Raw genomic sequence first — 22034 nt, 5'->3', positions numbered from 1 at the left:
AGACACGTTAGGCCTCATTTGGAGAAATGTTTTAGTCTTAAGACTGATAATTTATTTGTGCAGCATTCTGTAGATAAAACAATGATAGGACACAAGTTTAAAATTAGGAAAAAAAAGACAGGATAGGCTGCAATTATCACAGTTTAGATTCTTTTAAGAAGTTGATTAACTTATGGTATGAATTTCCACTGACAGTAGTAGACACCAGAATTTTAAAGAAGTTTAAAAGAGGAATTAAAAAAACAATGAATTTTTAATTATACAATGGGTATGCATGTGTGTGAAAGGTCAGCCTAAGCTATCCCTTGTTGTTGATAGGTCACATTATGCTAACATTAGCAGTTAATTTTAACATATATCTAAAGTTTAAACATATAATGTCACAAATGCAATACATTTCTTGTACTATACCTGAACCAAACCTTGAAATGTAAAGTGGAGTCCCATAAAAGTTGAGCTTCCTTTGGAGATAAGAAAGTTAGAATGACTGAAGAGGTTTTTCCTACAAAAAACAAACAACACTAATTTAACCTGTTCAGTGCCGTAGACGAGATAACTCATCCAAGCTGATCAGTAACACAGTGCCACAGACAAGTTATTGTTTCATGTTTTGTACATATTTCTTCATTTTGTGTACTACTATAAGTTTGGCTTAGAGAAAAAATAGTACTTGTTTCTTATATCCTTTGTTTTAAAAATTACTCAATTTTGCTGAAAAAAAAACCAGCACAGGAGCTGCCGTAGCAGATGAAATACTGTTTCATAAGTTTAAATACATCAATTGTTTCAGTTGTAGTTATTTTATTCAATATATATGTTTCAAATTACCTTTTATAGTTTTTATTTAAACTTACAAATCCTTCAACTGCTTCAACTAAGTGCTGGAAGTATTTTCTTTCATGGTATTTTATCCATACCCATGCAATTTGTGCAAAAGCCTATACAGAAGCTGTTTCATTCATGTGAACCTGTGGTAATGTTCTATTATGGAAACTACATTCTTAGTTCAATAAAGCTCACAATGGTGATACTTTGAGATTGGGCTAAGAGTTTTATTATAAATCTGTAAAAAAAAACCAACAGAAACACAGTTTGGAGAACCTTTTAGTTTTATTACAGTACATATTGTGCAAAACATAAATAAATGAATAATAAATGAAAATGTTCTCCAATGATGGTATATATATGTATACACATAAAAAAAACACATAGGTAAATGGGTTTGCACAAGTACTATAAATATATGTTATTTATTCACAGCACATGATAAGTAAAAAAATTACATCCATTGTAGGCCTACTCATAAAATACTTTCATTATGGTCATGGAAAATTTAAAGCAAATGATGGCTGTGACTCCTATGAGTATAGTTTTAACTATCAGGCAAGCAGTAGCATTGTCTGTTTAGGAATTCTTCATAAGAATGGTACCTTAAATATCTCCTCAATAGTTCATCAGAACTTTACAACACAGTGTTTCTTTTTCTAACAGTATTTATGTTTGTTAATATCATAGCTAAAAGATTTAATTTCTTGCTCTTCAACTTTTTTATATTACATAATAACTCAAAAACCAAAACAACAGTGTCATCCAATTTCACTGAGGTGAGCATAGTTTCAGTTGGAGTACCTACTTTTATAAATTATTATTAATAACTAGTAGCAAGTTAAAAAATCATATTTTAGTATAAATGGTGTTATCATTACCCTTGAAGTTAGCTTTCATACAAAAATTTGATGTTCCTCTTAAAAGCTTAAGGTTAGGATGAAACAGGAATTACCAAACAATAATAGATCAACAATAAATATCACAGTTGGAACCTTACTGTTTTTAGAACTGGGTTACAAATACAAACTTCCTATGTCTTTCAAAACATGGCATTAAAAAACGAGCAAACAAGTAAATATTCTCAAAAAAGAAAGTAATTTTAGGAATGGCTAATATCAATTTTTCAAAAATAATGCAAACAATATAGTACAGATGGTAAGGCATTTACATTATCCATACATAAGAACACAGGCAATAATTAACATACAAAAATATACATATACATAACTATTCAATCACTGTTCAGTTTAATTTATATATTTTTCTGTTAAGATTCTACTACACTGTGTGCCCATGATGTTATGAAGGGATGATGCAAATACTATCCCAACTACCTTTTTTGCATTGTTTTTGAAGAATATGTATTAGCCAATTCTAAATTTACTTCCCTTCTTGAAGTTTTTCGTTACTTGTATGTTATATAATTCCACAGGCTATATCCAGAATATTTCATACTGTAGGTAAGTTTTTATAAGTTTAATAAAATTCAATGATAAATGATATAACTTGTTTTGCTATACAATAGTATCAATAGGCTAAAAGTAAAACGCTTGTAAAGTTACTGTGTAAAGTGAAATAGATGAATTTGATGTTCTTATCATTACGTATTTATTTAAAATATTCAAATACAACTTGTTATTCTATACGATATTAAATACTAAATTACTGTTCAGCCTTTCCATCGAGTAGAAACATGCTATTATTAGTGTCATAATATTTCGTATAAACCGCTACAACTAAAGTGTAACAAAATTGAAAATAGAGCACTTAAAAGTTAAATAACATAGCAGACGATGCTATTGGAAAATTCTCGACCGGCGCTGCTGTTCTCATAACTCTGCGTTCACTTCCAAAAGCCTTAACTTCTTTAGATAAATAAATTTAAAAAGTAGGTAACGAATAATTGCAACACTGATACAAAATAAAAAAAACAAACAAATTTAGAATATTAAAATTATCTAGTCAAAGAAACTGCTACTTTTAATGCCATTAGTATGTGAACTATATATAGTAAGGTTTATATTTTATTATAATTCCGAAAAATTACAAAGTTTGGATTTTTTCAGCAAATTACGATTATATGAAAGGACGCTTAGCCGCTTTCTGAGAAGCAATTACCGTACCTCCGTTAAATTTTTGTGTATCGATTTTACATCTGTCGAGTATTATAATTTCGCCACATAATATATTGTGAAGTAAATATGTCGATTACATATTCAAGTATATATTTATTAAAAAAAAAGTAAATAGTAAAACTGATTTCATTTTATAATGGCGTTGTTTTGAGTAATAACCTTAATGATCTGATCTTAAATTAACTTTGTATTTAAATCTGCAGAAGAGAAATTGCTTGAACGTGAACGTACGTAAGAAACAATTTTAGGCTATTTTTTGTTAAGCCTATGTCCACATTGTTTAGACTCGACAAACACGAATAGAAAGTACGACCACAAGAAAAAAAAAAAACAGTCATTGGAGCGAATATTTTAGTAAGAAAGTTTAACGATAACCTAGTTTGAAAAATGTTTTTAACTTGTACTGAAGTTCTAGTATACTGTAATTTATGAAGTATTAATAACGGTTTAAAGCTTAAATTATTTTAAAGTGGGAAATATTTAACAACAATACTTATTATTATTGTATAATATATATATATATTTGTATTTATTAAAGCTCAATAGCATGTTATTTTGTAACTTTCAGGTATTACGATTTAAACGAATAAGATGTATTACTATTAATAGTAATAGTTAATAAATGCATGATATTGCTTGTATGTTATCATTTAGATGGGAATAACCTTAGTGTTAAGAAGGAAAAGGTTCTTTGTGTCATAGTTGATCAGTCATCCAAGCAGTGCGCCGTTGTTAGTGATAGGGCAAAAATATATTTTAGGTTGTATCTACAGACGTTTTTAACATAAGTCTAAAAGAGGTTATAACTTAATTGTACATGCCACTGGTTAGAATGTATTTGGAATATTGTGTTCAGTCTTGGGCTTCTTACTTTAAAGAAATATTTTGAATTGTTGGAAATGATTCAGAGAAGGGTTACTAAAATGGAGCACTTGTCATATAAGAAGATACTGAAATCTTTCATTGTTTTCTCTGGAAAGGAAGAGTTAGGGGGATCGTATTTGAGGTGTATAAGATTGTAAAGGGGATTGATATTGTTTTTATCTTTTTTGTATTTAACGATTTGAAAGGTAAGACTAGGAGACACAGTTATAGCTTTTGGCAGGGTAGAAATCAACTTTAGTTAAGATAGTTTTATTTTTATAACAGTGTAGGTGGTCTTTGGAATGAGTTGCCTTTAGATGTGGTGGAATTAAAATATTAAGTACATAGAATGGAAACCTTGTAAATGTTTGAATGTAATAAGTTTTTATAGTTTAGTAAGCATAATAGCCTGGATTGATTAACATATTACAAATGTTATGTATCAAAAAATAAATCTGGCATTAGGAGAATTTTTTTAATCTGTAAACATGACAGTGGGAGAGTTTAGAGCAAATGTTCCTTTACAGATCTCTATTTTAATTTTTTTGGTAAAGTGTCTTAGTTTTTATCAAGAAATTATCTGAGCTGATCTTGTTATTCTGAAAAGAACAGCTCTCTGATTTTCTGTTGTTCATTTCCACAGGATTTGAACAGGACATAACATGAGGTTCAAGACGTATCTTCAGAAAGATCCTAAACATATCTTTTTCTTTGTTTAAAAAGTTTACATTTTTATTATACTAAAATTAAAATTATAGTTAAGAGCATTGTTAAAAGATAATTTTAATAATTTTTTGAAATCACATGATTATTCTTTCAGGCAGTTATTGTTACTTTTATTAGCTTTGTGTTTAAGAACATGTTAAAACAGTTACCTGTGTATTATGTTTTGTGGTATTTTTATTACTAAAATGTTAATTGTATCTTCAGCTGATTGTAATTTGTAGAATATTTAAGTAAATCATTACAAAAACTTTAAATGGGTGAGAAAATGAGTCAAAGTACAGTTTGTCAGCTTTATGAAATTCCTGCTGTTGTTAAAAACTATGGGTATTTCAGGTTTTAAATCATCAAAGGGTTAAAAACAATTGCTGAAACAGTGCTAAAGGAAAGCCATATGATATTTCATTATGTTAACAAGATATTACCATGTGATGAAAAAACAGGACAGTAACAATAGCATAATAAATATGCTGAAATGGTGTATTGTGTGATTAAAGAGAATTAAAATCATGGTTATTCTTATGTTGATGGTTTTAGTTGTTTATTTGTGTCTTCTGAAGACAGTAGTTTCTTATAACATTTTATAATGTCTTGTACAAAACTGTTACTTGTGGGCTGTAGTGCAAAACATGTCTTTATTTGCTTTGTATAATTTTTATATACCCATATCTTGGAAAATTTATTTTTTCCTTTAAAAAAACACCTATTATTGAAGTCAAAAACTGGACTCAGAGATTTTGCTGACTAACTAGTCATAACCAGCAGATTGATTTCTAAAACTGTAAATAATTCTTACAATCCAATGTTTTTTTGCAATAACAAAATGGGTGTATTAAGTAGCTTTTGTTTTAAAAGAGTTTCCCAACAGTATATATGAAGTTTTGAATATGTAAAGGATGGTGAAAACCAGTTTTTGAAAAATGAGCTGAAAGGTTTGAATAATTATATCAAAATAAAGACATTCTCATTCCAAGTTTGGATAAAGAATAAAGACATTCTCATTCCAAGTTTGGATAAAGAATAAAGACATTCTCATTCCAAGTTTGGATAAAGGGAGGTGGTTTTATGAAAGATTTAAAGAATATATTTGTAAAATGGATTTTTGCTTTTTGTACTATGTATTTTAAACTTGTTAACAATAATCCTAATAGATGTAGAAATAGAAAATTAATTCATTTCATTGAGCATTATGAACTTATAAATAAATCCCTGTATCGGATTTCAATGTAAAATGACTACTTAATCTTATATGGACTTCCAGTAAAAATAAGAATTCTTTAAAACCTATTGTTTAAGTTAATATATATTTTAATGGTAATTCAGGGAAGCTTTTAGATTACATTTTTGTGTCTCAAACAGATACTTTAATTAAAACTACTGAAATTGTCTGTTTCTTGTTCTAGTCAACTTAATTTTGAGAAACTTTTGGTAAGCTTTAATATTAGCTCCATTTTTGCTTAAGTCTCTTTCTGATCTAACAAATTTAGCTTTACATGATTAGTGCTAAATTTTTTTTTACCTATCCATGTTTGAGAAAAATACTTCTAATTTTTGTTACTACAGAAACATGTTCTTATTTTTAATGATTCTGTATTTGATTGGATTGATACCACATGCTGGTAAGAGAAGCTTTTTGTCTTTAATACTTGTTAATGTTCAATAACTTATTTTTATTTTAGGTATGTAGGTCATACTCCTACCAGTGTTTTATTGGTAGATGTTGTAGAACAGTTTTGTGTTTTTTTTAAAGCTGTTTTTGTCCTTAGGTAAAGCTTAAAGACAAAGAAGAAACTTACTGTAAATTGTTTTTGATTCTTTTCATGCTAGTATATTTAGGAAAAAGACTTGTACAGATTTATATATATGAATTGGAAGGTAACTTACAATGTTTTGTGGAATATTTTTTTAGTAAAAATTTTATCAAAACTTCCCTCTTGTGTACAATAGTTACCAAAATACTTTGATTTTGAAAAAGATATATTAAAGTAGCTTTAGATAAGTCAATCAGTTCACTCTGAGTATTGTCAGTAGACACTTAGGATTGCCAGAAGTTTCCAAAACGTTCTGAATATCGCTAAAGTGTTTTGTGTTTTTTTGTATTATTCCATAAATTCATGGATTACCTGCAGTTTCAGAAGTAAATTGATTAAATGTTAGCAAGAATTTAAACTTATTATTGAACTGTAAACTTACTTTTCTACCTATTAGAAATAAGCATTTAGAAATAAGAAATTAGCAATAAGCAGTATGTAAAATAGAATGCTCAAATTGTCATAAATTTTATATTGAGGAAACTTGATAAAAATCAAATACAGTTAGGTTAAAAAGAACTAAAGCTGGATAATTAACTAATTAATTGATATAGTGAATTACGTATGAGCACCATTTAGTGTTGCATACATTAATCCATAAATCAAAATTGTTAATTTGATTCTCAAGAAAATAATCAACTAACTGAAATTAGTGTTTCTTAAAACTACCATTTATTATTATTCCATCAGTTAGAATATGATTATTCAAGTAGTAGAAATATTGACAATAAGATATTGTTTAATAAATTTTAACATTGCAGGTTGTTTTTATTTAAATAATCAACAAGCAAAACTAATGTTTTCAATTATTATTATTATTGATTATTCCAACTATCCAAGTAATAAACTTACTAGCTCTTTCTACTTCTGTTGGTGTTTTTATATATAACAATATGCATCAATTCAGCTTGTACACAGCTTACAAACATGAAGGAGTGGCATTGTGGCCATTTGTTACATAACCAGCCAAGGTGATGCTTCTTGTTAATGTTTTCCTTGTGTATACAGGAATGTGTGTAACTTTAATATATTGATAACGTATTACAAGTTACAGTTGTAACCAGTGTTGCTAAGGGTAAGACTGTTTTAGTAAAAAAAAGAAAACAAAGTGGCAAGTTATTCTTTATTCACTCATCTATTGATGATTGTGAAATAACTTGCTCATTTGTCTAGTAATTTGTGAGAAATTACTCGATGTGGACTAATAACATTCTAACAATGTTAGAACATTAACCTCACTATGTTTAATTATGACTACCTCTAGCATGCTAGGAAGCACTGAAAAGAGAAATAACCTTGACTGTCTTCATGTTCCACTTCAAAACTGTCTAGTAGAGTAAGCTTTAGGTTGTTAAATATGCTGTTTTTGCCAGTCCTGCTAGTATAGCAGTAAGTCTGCAGATTTACAACACTGAAATCAGGGGTCTGATTCCCCTCGGTGGGCTCAGCAGATAGCCCCATGTGGCTCTGCTATAAGAAAAACACACACACACGTATACTGTTTTCTCAGCATCCACATTTTTCTATAGTTTCTTCCAGAATGTACTATAAAATGTAAATAATTTTTATATTTTTTTCTAAACTTCTGTCAGTATCAACAAATTTCTCCTTAAAATCTTTATTTTTTATCCTTATAAAATTGCTAATTATTTTCAAGTTTTTACATTAATTATAGAATTAGAAAAAAGTTCAGAGTTGAGTAATTACAGATATTTTTCATGTTATAGGGATTTTAATAGTTTTTTAAAAAGTACCTCAATTTCCACTTAATAATTCACTTTAATCACTGCAGAGAAGTCATCTAGCATAATCACATATATCTTGTGACAATAAGTAAATGTTGTACTATCTTTCTTCCTGTAGCATTAGGATAAATTTTTTTGCTGGTTGATATGTCATCTACCACACATTGTGATAAGAATCCTTATTAGGTTTATTGCTTGAAATCTAAAAATAATAATTTTGAAATAACAGGTAATTTATTTAGTTATTATAGAATAGTCACAAGAAAATTTGTGACAGAGGGAAGAAACTATGGAATGGTATTAATTATACTTCAAGTCTCTTAAAGGTTTCATATTCCATTTCCTGTATGATACATTTTTAAGTGCAACATATTACATCTATAAAAGTAATTTAATCATACATTTCTATACCTGTCTATGACTAACTTATTAAAGAAAGGATATTTTGAAAATTTCTTTAAAAATCCACAATAAGCTGATATTAGAAAAATGCATATGTTTAATAAGTCTTGATAGCAATGTAAAAAAACAACAACCTATAATCCAAGTGCTTTCAAAAGGTGGACCTTTTGAAAACACTTGGGTTATAGGGCTTTTATTAATTTGTCGGTTGTTTGGTATTGAAACTTTTAGTTTGGAAATAATTGTTTGCAATCCTTTGATACATGTATTAATTTGTAGTTAGATGAATGAATAATGTAGCATTTCTTGAAAACCTTTCATGTAAATATTTTACTTAATTCTACCAAACATCGTGAACTGGTGAGTTGTGTAGCTTGGAACTCTACTGAAGAAGTTTATTCATGTGGTGATGACCACCAGCTGTTGTCTTGGAACCTTTTGACTGGTGATACCACAAAAGTAGCATCTCTTCCTGAAGAACTGTATCCAACTGATATTCATTGGTTACCTCGCTTGGCTGCTGGTGGTGGTTCAGGAAAGAAACAAGGCATTCCTGATCTGTTTGTACTTACCTCCACTGATGGTAAGCTATGTCAATTTTAAATACATGTAGTTGTTGAAACTCCCCATAAACAGTATTAAAGTAATATATATATATATATACATACATATACACACACACAGACACATTTTACTTGTGTATTTAACAGAAACCTGATCCAAATTTTAATTTGTAGAGAATCATGTTATAATGTCTATACAAGTTAAAACATTAAACACAAAATGTATTTGTCAAAATAATACTAATGAGTTAGTTTAGAGCAGGTTGAACACCAAAGATTCTTACCATACTAACAAAGAAAAAAAAACTGATTACTTGATATGTGATAAAAATCCAAAGGACTGTGAATGACATACAATGGCAGATTTAATCCTAAGTGCACCACATGGCTAGGCTGTTAAATAAAGTAAAATTAATTGTGGTGAATGTCCAAAACCAAAACATTTACAATAACTAAGAATGGAGAAAGCACTGGCTGTCATGGGTAGCTCAGAAGTAAGCAAGAATTATGTAAAACATACTTTACTTCTGTGTGTAGAAATACCCTTCTTCAACATTTTAACATTTGTACTAAGTCTAACTTTTACCATTATCATTCATCAATTTGTGATATGTCTAGATTGTTATTCATGTGATCTTGCCCTAAATGAAATAAGTTATTCATTAAATAAGTGTCATGTTTACACACATCTACAAAATGTATTGAATTGCATCTGTAAGCATTTTTATTTGTAGATCATCTTTCATTTCTGACAATGTTACCACATAGTTGCATTTTTCATATGTATGTTGTTGTTTTTTTATATACTGTAGTGGCCACCTTGGATTTTTCATACCTTAAGGTTTAGTTTGTCTATACTTTATCCTCCAGTTTATGGTCTATATGTTTTGAGGTAGATCCTGTGCTCATGTTTCTATTTTTTTTTTCTAGCAGTTTTTTTTCATTTTGAGTAAGATTCCTCTCATTAATTTATTTTCATGTATGTTCATTTCATGATAAATCAAACCATATAGTTGAAATATGAAACATATTTACTAATATTAGAAAACATATTCCATATGATCTGTTGAACCTATGCCAGCTATACCTTCTCATTCAGTTATATGGAGTGTTAAACAGATAAGCTTTATATGACTTTTAGGTGTATGAAACAGTTTGTTGAAGATTTCACTTTTGCACAGCAAAAAGTATTAGAGGTTGAAACGTTTTTTTTTAAGTTAAACTTATTAATCAGTTTTTTTATCTTGTGAAAGTAAATGTGTTTCTTGTTTAAAACTGTATCACCACAAGAAGAAAAGAACAAAAGTGCAACATTTAACAGTAACCTTAGATTGTCTGAAAGCCTCTTTCACTGTGAGAGAACACAATAGTGCACGTAACAAGATTTATTCCAGACTGTACAGATGTTTTTGGTCACACTTTTCTTCTCTGAGACTCTTGTACTGCTTGGGATCCCCAAGGATCTGAGCTTACATGAGTGAGACTCCCAGTTCACTTTTTCAGCTTTGTAGACATTATGGTGTATTTTGTTCACCTCTATGGATTTGCTTTCCTGTAGGTTATGTAAAATTAATTTTGTGTTTCTCTTGATGCATGAGGCCACATATCTCTGATCTTTGACTTATATGGAAGTTGTTGTATTTGCTTTGTTTTTTCAATATTTAATACTAGATGTTATTCTTACTTAGCAACACTCTTCAGCCATTGGTATTATCACCATGTGTGTAAAAAGATCATTTTTGAAATCACTAAATGCTTTCTACCTAACATTGTAGCAGCAGTAGATAGTATCAATTGGTCTTATATTCTACTTGAGTTGGACGTAACCTAGTAGTTAGGGTGCCAGACTGTGAATCCCAGGGTCCATGGTTTATTTCTTATTGGCAAAAAAATTAGTTCCACACTTTGGAGCTATAGAGATATTAAAAGAGTGATGGTGAGAACCCACTTTTTGATTAGAGTAGCCCATGAGTTGGCTAGTTTTTGACTAGCCTATTTCACTCTAGTCTGTCAGTTCAAAATTATGGACAATAGTGCAGTTGCCCATAAAAATTTTGAAACATAATTTCTGTCTAAGTATATTGTAGATATAAAATATTTATTAACAGGTATTTAATAATAGATTAGTTTATGCTACTGAGTCACAAATTTTCTGGAATGATCATTTTGGTACAGGTGGTTTCAGTTTTCCTTTAGAAAGGAACTCAAAACTTGCATTACACTGTTCATGCTCATGATAGTGTATTGTTAATGATATAATCTCAGAAATAGAAACTGCCAAAATTTTTTAGAATTTTATGAGTATAGAGTAGCTCTTTCAAACGTGAAAAAGTCATAAGTAAGAGTTACGCATTATGTCTTGTTGGGATGTAGTAATAATAAATTCAGTGGAGCTGTTTACAGTCATTAAGCAGAACATAAAAACCAGATCTCTGTTACTGTTTCTTAGGGCTGCCATTAAATAGGTAATATGATGGTAGCATAAAACTCGTTAAAATATATTTGGAATTATTGTCAAATATCTCAAGCCATCTCACTTAAAATAACATCCAGGAATGAAACTTAAAGAATTTACAAAACACAGTTCAATGCTAAATCTAGAGAACACTTATTTGTAGCTCACTCATCATGAAATGATTATAAATGAAAAAATTATGTACTATTTAGCAACTATTTTTTAGCAATTATGACAATTAATCTCTTCTTACAATAACAATCCAAGTGATGTTATAATTTCTGATAGTTTGTTTCATGCTGTTTCTTGACTAGTCTTTTCCTCACTTTGTATATATTACCAAGTTCTGGGCGAGAGGATGTATTTTGTTGGTTCTTTTTTCCTCTGTCTTTCAGTACATTGCCAGGCTCTTTTAATGAAATTTTTGTATTTGATTCTCTTTCATGGTTCATCATAGTTGTTCACAGTCTGTGGCTAAAATTGTTTTTGTGGAGTTTTTTGGTTTTTTTATTCCTTGTAGAAGGAAATCTCATATTGATGTTTTGAGTATACAAGAGAAATGATAACTTTGTGTGTGTTGTTCTTCATTATGTAAGTTTTGGGCAGTCTTCACATTGGTTATTTTTTGTCTTCAGTATTTAGTCTGGTTAATGTGTGAAGTATTCTTTCACCAACGTGATAATTTTCTTTAACTTAATATGTGTTAAAAGTTACCTTAATCTTGATGGATTAGTTTTTTTAGAGTATCCTTCATTGATTAGAAACCTCTCTATGAATTTTTATGCCTTTTTTCAATGTTATTCATATGAAGTTGCTTTTATCAAGATCAGTATCTCTTAGTGACGTATAGTAATTCCATGAATGAAATGGACATTTTGATTTTCTTTTAAAAAAATTAAGTTGTTAAGACAAGTGTTTCATTTTTATGTAAGGCCAATGTCATCTTCACCCATTCATTGGCTCCGTACATGTGAAAGATTAAAGTTTTTGATACACTTTTAATTCTTTTTTTAATAGTATTTTAGGTTGCTCTAAATGGTTTTATGTGGTTTTCCATCTGCTTTTAGGTTTTTACTGGATTTATTTGTACATTAAGGAGGTACCATTCTTTAATTTAGTTCCTTGAACTTAAAACAAAAACATTTGAATTGCTGTACTTTACTATCTTGTCTATTGAAGGTGTTTTTGTTTCTTATGTTGTTTATCAGTTTGTATTCTTCATTTAAATTTGAGAGTGTAATAGTTATCAGCTTCACACACATAATGCCAATAACTAATTAGCAACAAAATGTTATATTCAGACAATGGTTTTCTGGCCTTTGTCTCTTGAATTTAAATCTTGATAGAGCTGGGTATTTAATGGTGTTTGCTAATCAGTTAATCACTGCCTTCATTAATTAGTGCCATTTTTTTAATTGAACAATACAGTGCTCTTCAAACCATGTTACAAGCAAAAAGTTAAGGACAACTGGTTTCATTCATTCCTTATAGTCATCAGTTTAAGAAAAAGAATAAAACGTTAGTGTCAAGTGCTGCCAAATGGTTGTCTTTTAGGCAGTAGTTCAAAAGAAAAAATAACTGGAGAGCCAGAATAATTCGATGGTTACTTTCATGAAAGTTGATGTAATCATTTTTGACTAATTAATTATTGGAATTATTGAAAACAGTAATAATTGGAAATGCTAATTTTATTTAGTTAATTATTTTCATGATATTCAACATAAGCAGACTTGATTAATTTATCGTTGGAATAATTGAAAACGGTAATAATGGGCAAGAGTAATTTTGATTAGTTGGTTATTTTCACGACAGTCAATTTAATCATAATTTTCATTAATTGACTGGTGAAATAATCAGAAACAGTAATAGTTGGAAATGCTGATTTTGGTTAATAGAGTTAATCAGAATTTGATTTATTGAACAGTTTATAAGACACTATTCAATAATCACTGTTTGTAGGTAATTGGTTTTATCAAACAATTGACTAAATCACCTGTCTCTACAACTTTAATATTGATTTGCCAAACTTTATACCTTGGATACTGATTTTTCAGTTCACCAGGATGTCTCTCATTTTGTATTTTCTTTAAGAGAAATCTCTTGGTAGTATTTGTATAAGCATCTTTTTTTTTGAAGGGCTTATTTATTTGTTAATGACTAAGGTCTGAAAAGGGTCCATTCACCACCCATGAGTATAATTATCCAAAACTTCATTTAAAGTTCATAATCACAGTACTAAAAATTCAAAATTAAATCCTTTGTGTAACTACAAGAACTTGCTGCTTTGCCATAGCATTAGTTTCCTCCAGCCACTGCTGCAGCTCCCACAGAAAATGGATTCCACGACTTTCCAACATCAGTCACCACACTTTACTTATGCCAACCAAATAAACTCACAAGTAGGGTTGAAGGGGAACAGAAAGTTCCAGAGCACCCTGGTTAGAAGATTATCTCCCCTTCTTCAAACCAAACCCCTGCCACAATTTCGATTCGGTTAATGACTAACCTTGAGTATTTCATACTTTATCAGCTTGAGCATCTCCCTATCTTCATGACAAGCTCAACTTATTATTTTCTATTGGAAATCTTGAGTGACAGTATGTGGAGAGCATTAACACTTGTGTCATCCACTCTTGTGATATTTTTGTTTACCTCAGGGTATACTTCTTGAAGTAGAATTTATTTTTTTCCATTGAACCTACCTCAAAAGCAGTTCAGGTGCTTTGAACTATCACAATTCCTTTTCTTGCATACCATCCATATACATATGTGATGGCTTGGCAATGAAAATTTAGTTTTGCTTTGATAACATCTAAATGGTGAACTTGACACTTTGGGCATTTAAAATGTGGTGTTACTTATTATAAAGATACCAGTTGTTTTTAACAGTATGTCTGATCATGAAACTCTTGTGGACTGTGGAGGTTATATCTGATTAACATCAGCCCTTGGTACCTATCTTAGTTAATTTCTTTCTGTTGGTATGACATGCTTTATTTCCTCTAGTTTTTGAACTAATTGATGTTGCTGTCACAGCACATATAGAATTATATGCCTATATGGTTTTGTGTGTCTGACTGTTTCATGAGGTGGTCATGACACCCTTTAATCACAGTTTACTAGTCTATGTGTCTCATGCTCTTTCAGCCACTAGGTAATTTCTGTCTGGTGATTCAAAGCTTTGGTTTATTATTCATTTGTGTTATTGATAAACTAATATCTAAGTCATTTTCAAACTAAAGCAGTTCTTTGCTAAAAGAGCTACATAAGGTTGAACTTGCAAATATTAAATAACATAAACAATTGATATTCTGAGACATTTTTAAAGACATGTAGTACCTTATCTTCAATTTAAATGTTACTCATTATATGATTTACTACTGATATTATTAAAATAGTGTAATATCAAATTCTTAAAGTTTTGTCAAAATTTTTGGATTTTATTGTTGATTTTCTGTTTATTCAGAATTTCATATAAACAGCTTTTTGTAGTTAAATATTTCATATATGTGACTTACACAGTAAATATATTGCTATTAATCTTAATGTGTATAAATGTGTAAAAGCTTGCCTTCCAGTAATTCTGTTGTTATTAGCATACTTCTGTAATTATCACCAGAGCTAGAATCTTAAGTTTTACTGTGGTTTTCAACATAGTCTGCTGTAAAATTTAATTGTATTACATAACATTTAAATTAATGAAATATTAGGAAAGGGACCAATAACCTTTAACTGAATATAACATAATATTATGATTATACATTCTAATTAAATATATATTATTTTCCTTTTTATACACAAAATATTAGGAGTAAATATCATAGCATGTTTTTAAAAATTACAGGGAAATTTCATCTGTTATCTAAAGGAGGTAGAATTGAAAAGAGTGTTGAAGGTCACAGAGGTGCTATACTAGTTGGACAGTGGAGTCATGATGGTTCAGCTCTTGTTACAGGTGAGAAAGATTCTTCATAACAGGTAATAGTAGGAACAGCAATCAGTGATGGAGGTTGTTGGCTAAAGTGTTGACCACATAATTCCTTGTACCTTTTAGCTTTTATCCTGTTGGATCATTATCTGCAAGTTTAGAAACTTGCATTACTAAAATTTGGGCTTCAATTTTCTATGGTGGATGGAATACAGCTATACTATTATGTAGCTTTGTACTTAAACAAAAGCAACCTTTCAGGTCTTTAACTTTTTTTTTTAAGATTTTTACCTTACTATTTGGATATCTTTATATCTGAACTACTGAAATTTGATTTGATTCTGACAAGGTATTCAAAATCAAGTGTTCTTAACAACTGAGCTAAAAAATTAACTCATCAGATATTGCTAGTACAGCATTTTGTAAACCCTAAATTTGTTTAGTTATGATACTCTAATTAAGCAAGGCTTGTCGTAAGTCTAAAAAGTCAAAGTTATAAGGTTTTAATGTGACACCAATTGTTTTGTAGTACTATTCAGACACCCTTTTATTTTAGTTCTTGTTTGTGATTAAAAAAAGGAACACTTTTACCAGTATCTAAATATCTGTTGCTAATAAGTAAGTTTTTTTTTAACTGCTAGCAGTCATAATATTTGACATATATGTTGTCATTCATTCAACAAATTACTTTTGTTTAAATATATTTTCTCTCAAAAGAACTCTTATTTGTTTTTATAATTTTTCTTGTTTGCAATTTTAAAGAAAATGTTTTATTATATTTCTTTATGTAATGAAAATGTTTTAGTGTATCAAATAAAGATAAATATATGCATCTTTTTCAGGTGGAGAAGATGGATTAGTGAAAATTTGGTCACGTACTGGGATGTTACGATCTATCTTAGCATCAAATAGTGAGTTTTCTTAATTTTTAAGCAGATCATTGAAGTTTTAAGAAGGATACTTGAAGTGATTTTATTAATAAGAATTTTGTATTTGATTATAAAATTATTTTACATTTATGAAAAAGTTCATTCAGTAATCCAATATTTTAGCATTCTAGTTTGGCAAAATATTTGTATGAACTTCATATTTCTTGTTATTTCTAATCATTATTGGTAGTGATTACAATTGATATAAAAATCTGGTTTAATTTTGTTTTTGTAATAATTTCTAAAATGAACAATAAAATTTTATCACCTTTTAATATAGGGTAACCCAAGTACAAAATTTTTTTTGGTCGTCTTTAATTAAATTAATATTTGACTGAAATGAAATCTGTTATAGCTTGTTATGATGTTTGTCTTTTGGTGGGATTGTGCAAACCATTCATCATTTTTATAAAATAATTGGTGTTGTAAATTAAATATCAATATTAATATCACTGGTTGAAGTAAAGTTATTTTGTTCTACCCAGCTATTTTAATATATATTACATTAAATAATTTATTATATATTAAATCTAACTTAGAAATCATTCCCATCATGCAATTACTGTTTGTAGTTTAAAATTCTCATGTAAAAGTACATATGTTTATTTTAACTTTGTGACTCATAGTACAGGGGGAGGGGTTTAGCACGGGCTAGAGGTTAGTGTTCTGGATATGGGATCTGAGGGTTTGTTGTTTATACCTCATTATTGTTATAAAATGCTTATGTTCTTCAACTTGAAGTCATGGTGCATTATAAAGAATAACAGTCAAATTTTGCTATTTGATTAGAGTAGTCTTTGAGTTAGCAAAGAGTGATATTGACTAACTTCTTTCCCAGTTATTTGGTCACTTCAAAATTATAGATGGCTAGGGCAAGCAGTTCTTGAGAATGTTTGCTTAAAATCCAACAACATAAAAAAAAATCAAAAATATCCTTAAAACTGCAACTAAGTTTTGGAAATTTTTGTTTTTAAGATAATTAAAGAACTACCTGGAAGGTCATACTAAAATATATAATATTGTACTTAATCATATCAGGTGATAAAAATGTTAAATCTACATGTATATGTATTGTCGCTAAAAAGACTCAATAAAATATAGCAATCTACATGCAAAGTAATAATCCTTGAATATTGAAAAATATTTACCTTTATTGTGTTTGTGTGAAATAATTGTGTTAAAGGTTAATGTTATAGATGTCATTAAAAGTTTTTATGAAGCTATATTTAGTATGCGAATAAATAACTTACTATTCAAATAATTTTGCAAACTGGAATTAATATTAACTGATGTTAAAAGGCTGGTTTTCACATGTATCACAATAAAAATATGTATCTAGTAATGAAATTTAAATATAACCTATAAACTGTTTTTCTCAAGGTCATTAGAATACATTGTTTCATTAATTGAGTAATGATACCCTCAGTATTAATGATATTGTTAGCCATAAATCCAATTATATATCATTAAGGTTTAGCCAACCCAAAAGGCTGAGATTATTCCTAAATTCATTTAATAAATTAACAATGCAGAATAATCATTATAATGAAATAATGAACATTAAATAAATAATACAAAATAGATGTAGATATAATAAATATCCTAACACACACTATATATGTCGCACTGTGGTAAAAATCTCACTTGTTTAGACTAATGTTCAAATAATAACTACGCATTTACATCTGAAGAGAATTTTCGAAAGTTCAGGACAAATTAAGAAATGCTTTAGTTACTCCTGACAATTTATTATGTTTTTATATACACCAATTATAATTTTATATATTAAAACATGTTATTTGCAATATTTTATTTATACTATGAATTATACATTTTTTATTCCTCTCTATTCCCTCCCTCACTTATTGTCTAAAATTTGTTATCTATAATCTTACGTATCTTCATTCTTATACTTGTCAACCATGTATGGTTACATTTTCCCTTGCATTCTGAATAGTACACTCATGCTACTTTAATTTGAAGCTGTTTTGTTGACATTTGAAAATTTCATTAGAATTAATACTAGAGATAGACTCTGATAAAATAAAGTAATTCTAGTAACTCAGTTTTATTGTTTAATTTTCCCTTCTTTCATTTCATTTTACCAAATGTGACCCAGGACATTCCACTTTATAGTTGTAACACAATGTAATGGTTTAGCCAGGCTATAAGTCTTTCTGAATTTCTAGAAGGTGTGAATTATCAGTGTATGATTACTGTTACTTTTTATAGCTTATATTTTACTAGAAGCTATCTTATCTTTCGAGATGATTTCTTTGACCCTGCTTCTTTAGTTGAGAACACTTTGTGCAAGGAGAGAAACTTGTAACTTTTGACTTGAATTGTTATGGAACTGGGACAATTGCAGTGGAGGATCTTCTCTCCTCAGATGCAGTTGTTGAAATAAACTAACTTGTCCCATTAAATTTGTCTGTTTCACTTTTGCATTTAAAGTATGCTATTCACAATTTTTCTATATAGACTTTAGGATTCCAGGGTTTTTAACTTCCCAACTGGTAGATTAATTTTCTATCTTCTTGCCTTTAACTAGTTTATGTGTGTGTGTCTATATATATATATATGTATATACTGTACATGTATCTTTCTCATCAACAGTTATCTGTGTTAGTTCACGATTAGGATACTTCCCCGTTCTTGTATGTGATGTGCATTCTTGTCTATGATTAACTCCTTTTTTTGGATTCATTTATTAGCATACCTTGTTGATGAGGCACTGGTGTGATCAGTTTCTTAATTTGCTACAAAACAGATTACTCTTGTTCCTTTTAATGCCTTTAAGGTCATTATCTAAGTCTTCTTGGTCTTAAAGTATTTATTATTCTTGTATTACAGAGATTTTTATTTTCACTTAAAATTACACAGGACGTTTTTTAAAGGGTTAACCTGACTTCATTGTTGTATGGAGTATGCCAATGCTGTAAGGGATGTAACATCAGTAGTGCTTGATTGTGCAAGTGCATCACCAACTTTCAGAAACTGATGTATCTCTACCAGTACTTTTTAAAATGATGTATTAGCATAAATCTATTGCACCGATCAACCCATTGCAATTATGAAAGTTCTTCTAGTCATTATTGGCTGAGGGTAGTAGCTTATCTACAATTCTGGCCAATGAGGATATTTCTTTTTCCTGAACTTTTCCATCTTTTTCCTTCCTAAGGTGGTGAATGAGCATGTATCTAATGTATATGAATCATGAACAACTTTTTTTAAAGAATTGTGTTTTTAGAAACCAGTTATAGATCTCTTTCTATCCTCTGAATTGATTTTAAGTTATTTTGCACTCCTATTGGATGATTTGTGACTTACAAGTTGGATATTGCAAAGAATATTGCCATAGCAAACTCTCCAATTTTTGTATTACTTTCACTTTATCATCAATAACCAAATTTGTCAGTTTTATATTTATATTTTGATCTTGCTTTGTTGTTTTTTTTATTTTACCAGAGTCATCCAAGCCATTAAATTCTATCTTCACCATATGAAAACATTTTTCTATCACATTTTAGATGGTCAGTTGATCCTAACATGTTTTAGCTTTGTGCCAAATTTCTTGAAAACATACTTTGTAACTTAAGAGTTATAATATCATAATTCCAAAATGATATACTTACTTATCTAAGTGCAATAGCTATTCTTTGTGGAGGTGCCTCTGAATTTTTACGCATGTCACTAGCCTAAAGCAATTTTCTACTTAAGACACGTACTGCAATATGAACTGTGCTGGTGCATGATCTAATCATCATGTGACAATAGCTCTCTAATAGTAGGTTGGCAACACATTTTCCATATACAGTAGATCCTGATAAGGACTTACACTTGAAATTAAATGTTTCCTTATCCTTGGCACTGTCTTTAAGGGATGTTTCTTTTAAGTTTAAACTTAGTATATTTTATCAAAATCACTTTGTCTTTTCACAGTGTTAAATTTCTTTGGATTCCTTTAGTCCTTTCATTATGGGTCATGGGTCAAAGGCCATGTCATCATGTTTGTTGACTTGCATTCTAAATTTTATTGAACTACTTTTTTATGAAGGATGCCAAAGATTGACCTCTCTGGTGGCATCTTTCTTAATACAGTCTATTCAGCATTTTGTTTCAGATACTTGTCAAAGAAAATGGTTTACTTCTCATCAGTGGTCTCTCAGACAAGGTTTTAATCCTTCTTGTCTCACTGTGCCACGTTTCTTGGCTTCTGCCATGGTTATTTGGCAAAGGGTTGGTGACTTCATCCATTTTTCTGTATAAGGCAGTTTTGTCAGTTATTTTTTGGTTTTGAGTCCCAAGTTTTGTCCTTTTGAAATATTTTCAAGTTATCTGTCCTTGATGTCCATTCCATGTGCCTATTGGGATATCATACTGGTTCTCCATGCCTTTTCTTTCTCTCTTTCAATCTCTTAAGACTTATTTACTTCTATTGTCAGTTAGCAGCTATTGATATTTGGATGTGTTTGTGAGATCTGGTAACAGGACACTTTATCATTCTGCTTATATTCTATTGTATCCTGATAACTCTTTTCAACCCCAAACTACAGCAACTAGAGAAAGGGATAAGGCTTTCTCTCCTATTCATCTTCCTTCCATTTCTCATTTTTATGATCACTCTGTTATGGATCATCTTTTGTACCCTGTTGCTCTCTAATATTATGTTTCATGCACTGAAGGGTTTACATCATCATTTGCTTCACCGTTGGAATCCTAAGGTGCCATGTGATTTACCCCTAGTTACTTTGACTAATTGGGCTCATCTTGCTTACTCTATTCTTTCATTGGAGAAGTAGAGACTTCTTTGGGTTTTACCTCATCAATTTGTCATATCTCAATCTCCCTGGCAGCTCAGCTATGTCACCTGGTGGAGGAGTTTTATATGTTTGTATGTGGACCTCACCTAATACATTTATATCTCATTATTTATGATTTGGTGGTTGCCTCCTAGGAAAGTTTTTGGCTACCCCTATTACTGTTCTCCATACCTCAACTAGATGGTAAGAGAGGTGAGTGACTTCATTACTTTTGTATTTATTTCTATTCTTTTTCAGAACCTTCTCATCATTTTTATTGAATCCCAGTTAGTGGTGGGTGACACCTGATCAGATATGCTTTTTTCCAAGTCTGCTCTAGCTACCAGTCTTTGTTAGAAATTCACTATTTGCTCTTACTTGTTGTCAATTTAACTTGCTCATTGTTGTTGTAAACCACTCTTTCTTTTCTGTAGAATTGCTGTATTTAAATCTAGGAAGAAGTTTTTAATCTAATGTGCTTACATTAGATGACTAAGAAGACTTCACCTCTCTTATTTTATTTTGTCAAATTTACCACTTTCTCTGATATTGATTGTTTTGTGAACCTAATAAAGGCTGTAAAGTTCTTTAGTTCACATGAGCACCTTTTAAATATCAGAAACAAGAAATATAGGAGCTGTTTACTATTTTGCTATAAGAGGCTTAAACTGCTCATCTTGTTAGATTGCTTGATAGATTATATATCTTTTCTTCAAGAATTTGGCCTTAACACTTAAAAGGGAGTCAGTAACATCACTCATGGTCTAGTTATTCTTTTGAATTCCATGTTATAGATTATGTTCATAGAAGCATTGGGTTTTTAAAGCTTTCATATATTTCTTCTCATGT

At 29.7% G+C, this 22034-nt stretch overlaps 1 protein-coding gene across 6 annotated transcripts in view; it reads left to right on the top strand.

Moving 5' to 3' along the window:
• Positions 1 to 2885: 2885 nt before the first annotated feature.
• The window catches only part of Oseg5 (intraflagellar transport protein Oseg5), a 46944-nt gene continuing 27795 nt past the window's right edge, over positions 2886 to 22034 (top strand). Inside the window, exons 1-5 of one of the 6 annotated variants that reach the window (XM_076467601.1) lie at positions 2886 to 3317; positions 4471 to 4528; positions 8860 to 9091; positions 15371 to 15481; positions 16297 to 16365. In XM_076467601.1, the coding sequence (XP_076323716.1) occupies positions 4490 to 4528; positions 8860 to 9091; positions 15371 to 15481; positions 16297 to 16365 (451 nt within the window). In that variant the 5' untranslated portion in view covers positions 2886 to 3317; positions 4471 to 4489. Of the gene's footprint in view, positions 3318 to 3663; positions 4034 to 4470; positions 4529 to 8859; positions 9092 to 15370; positions 15482 to 16296; positions 16366 to 22034 lie in introns of those variants that run through there. The other 5 variants (XM_076467603.1, XM_076467606.1, XM_076467604.1 and 2 more) reach the window with 5 other exon arrangements.

This window comes from Tachypleus tridentatus, chromosome 11 (genome assembly GCF_004210375.1).
Source record: "Tachypleus tridentatus isolate NWPU-2018 chromosome 11, ASM421037v1, whole genome shotgun sequence".
Classification (NCBI taxonomy): domain Eukaryota; kingdom Metazoa; phylum Arthropoda; class Merostomata; order Xiphosura; family Limulidae; genus Tachypleus; species Tachypleus tridentatus.
The sequence above is the reverse complement of the archived record's forward strand: the minus strand, read 5'-3'. Positions and strand labels throughout refer to the sequence as shown.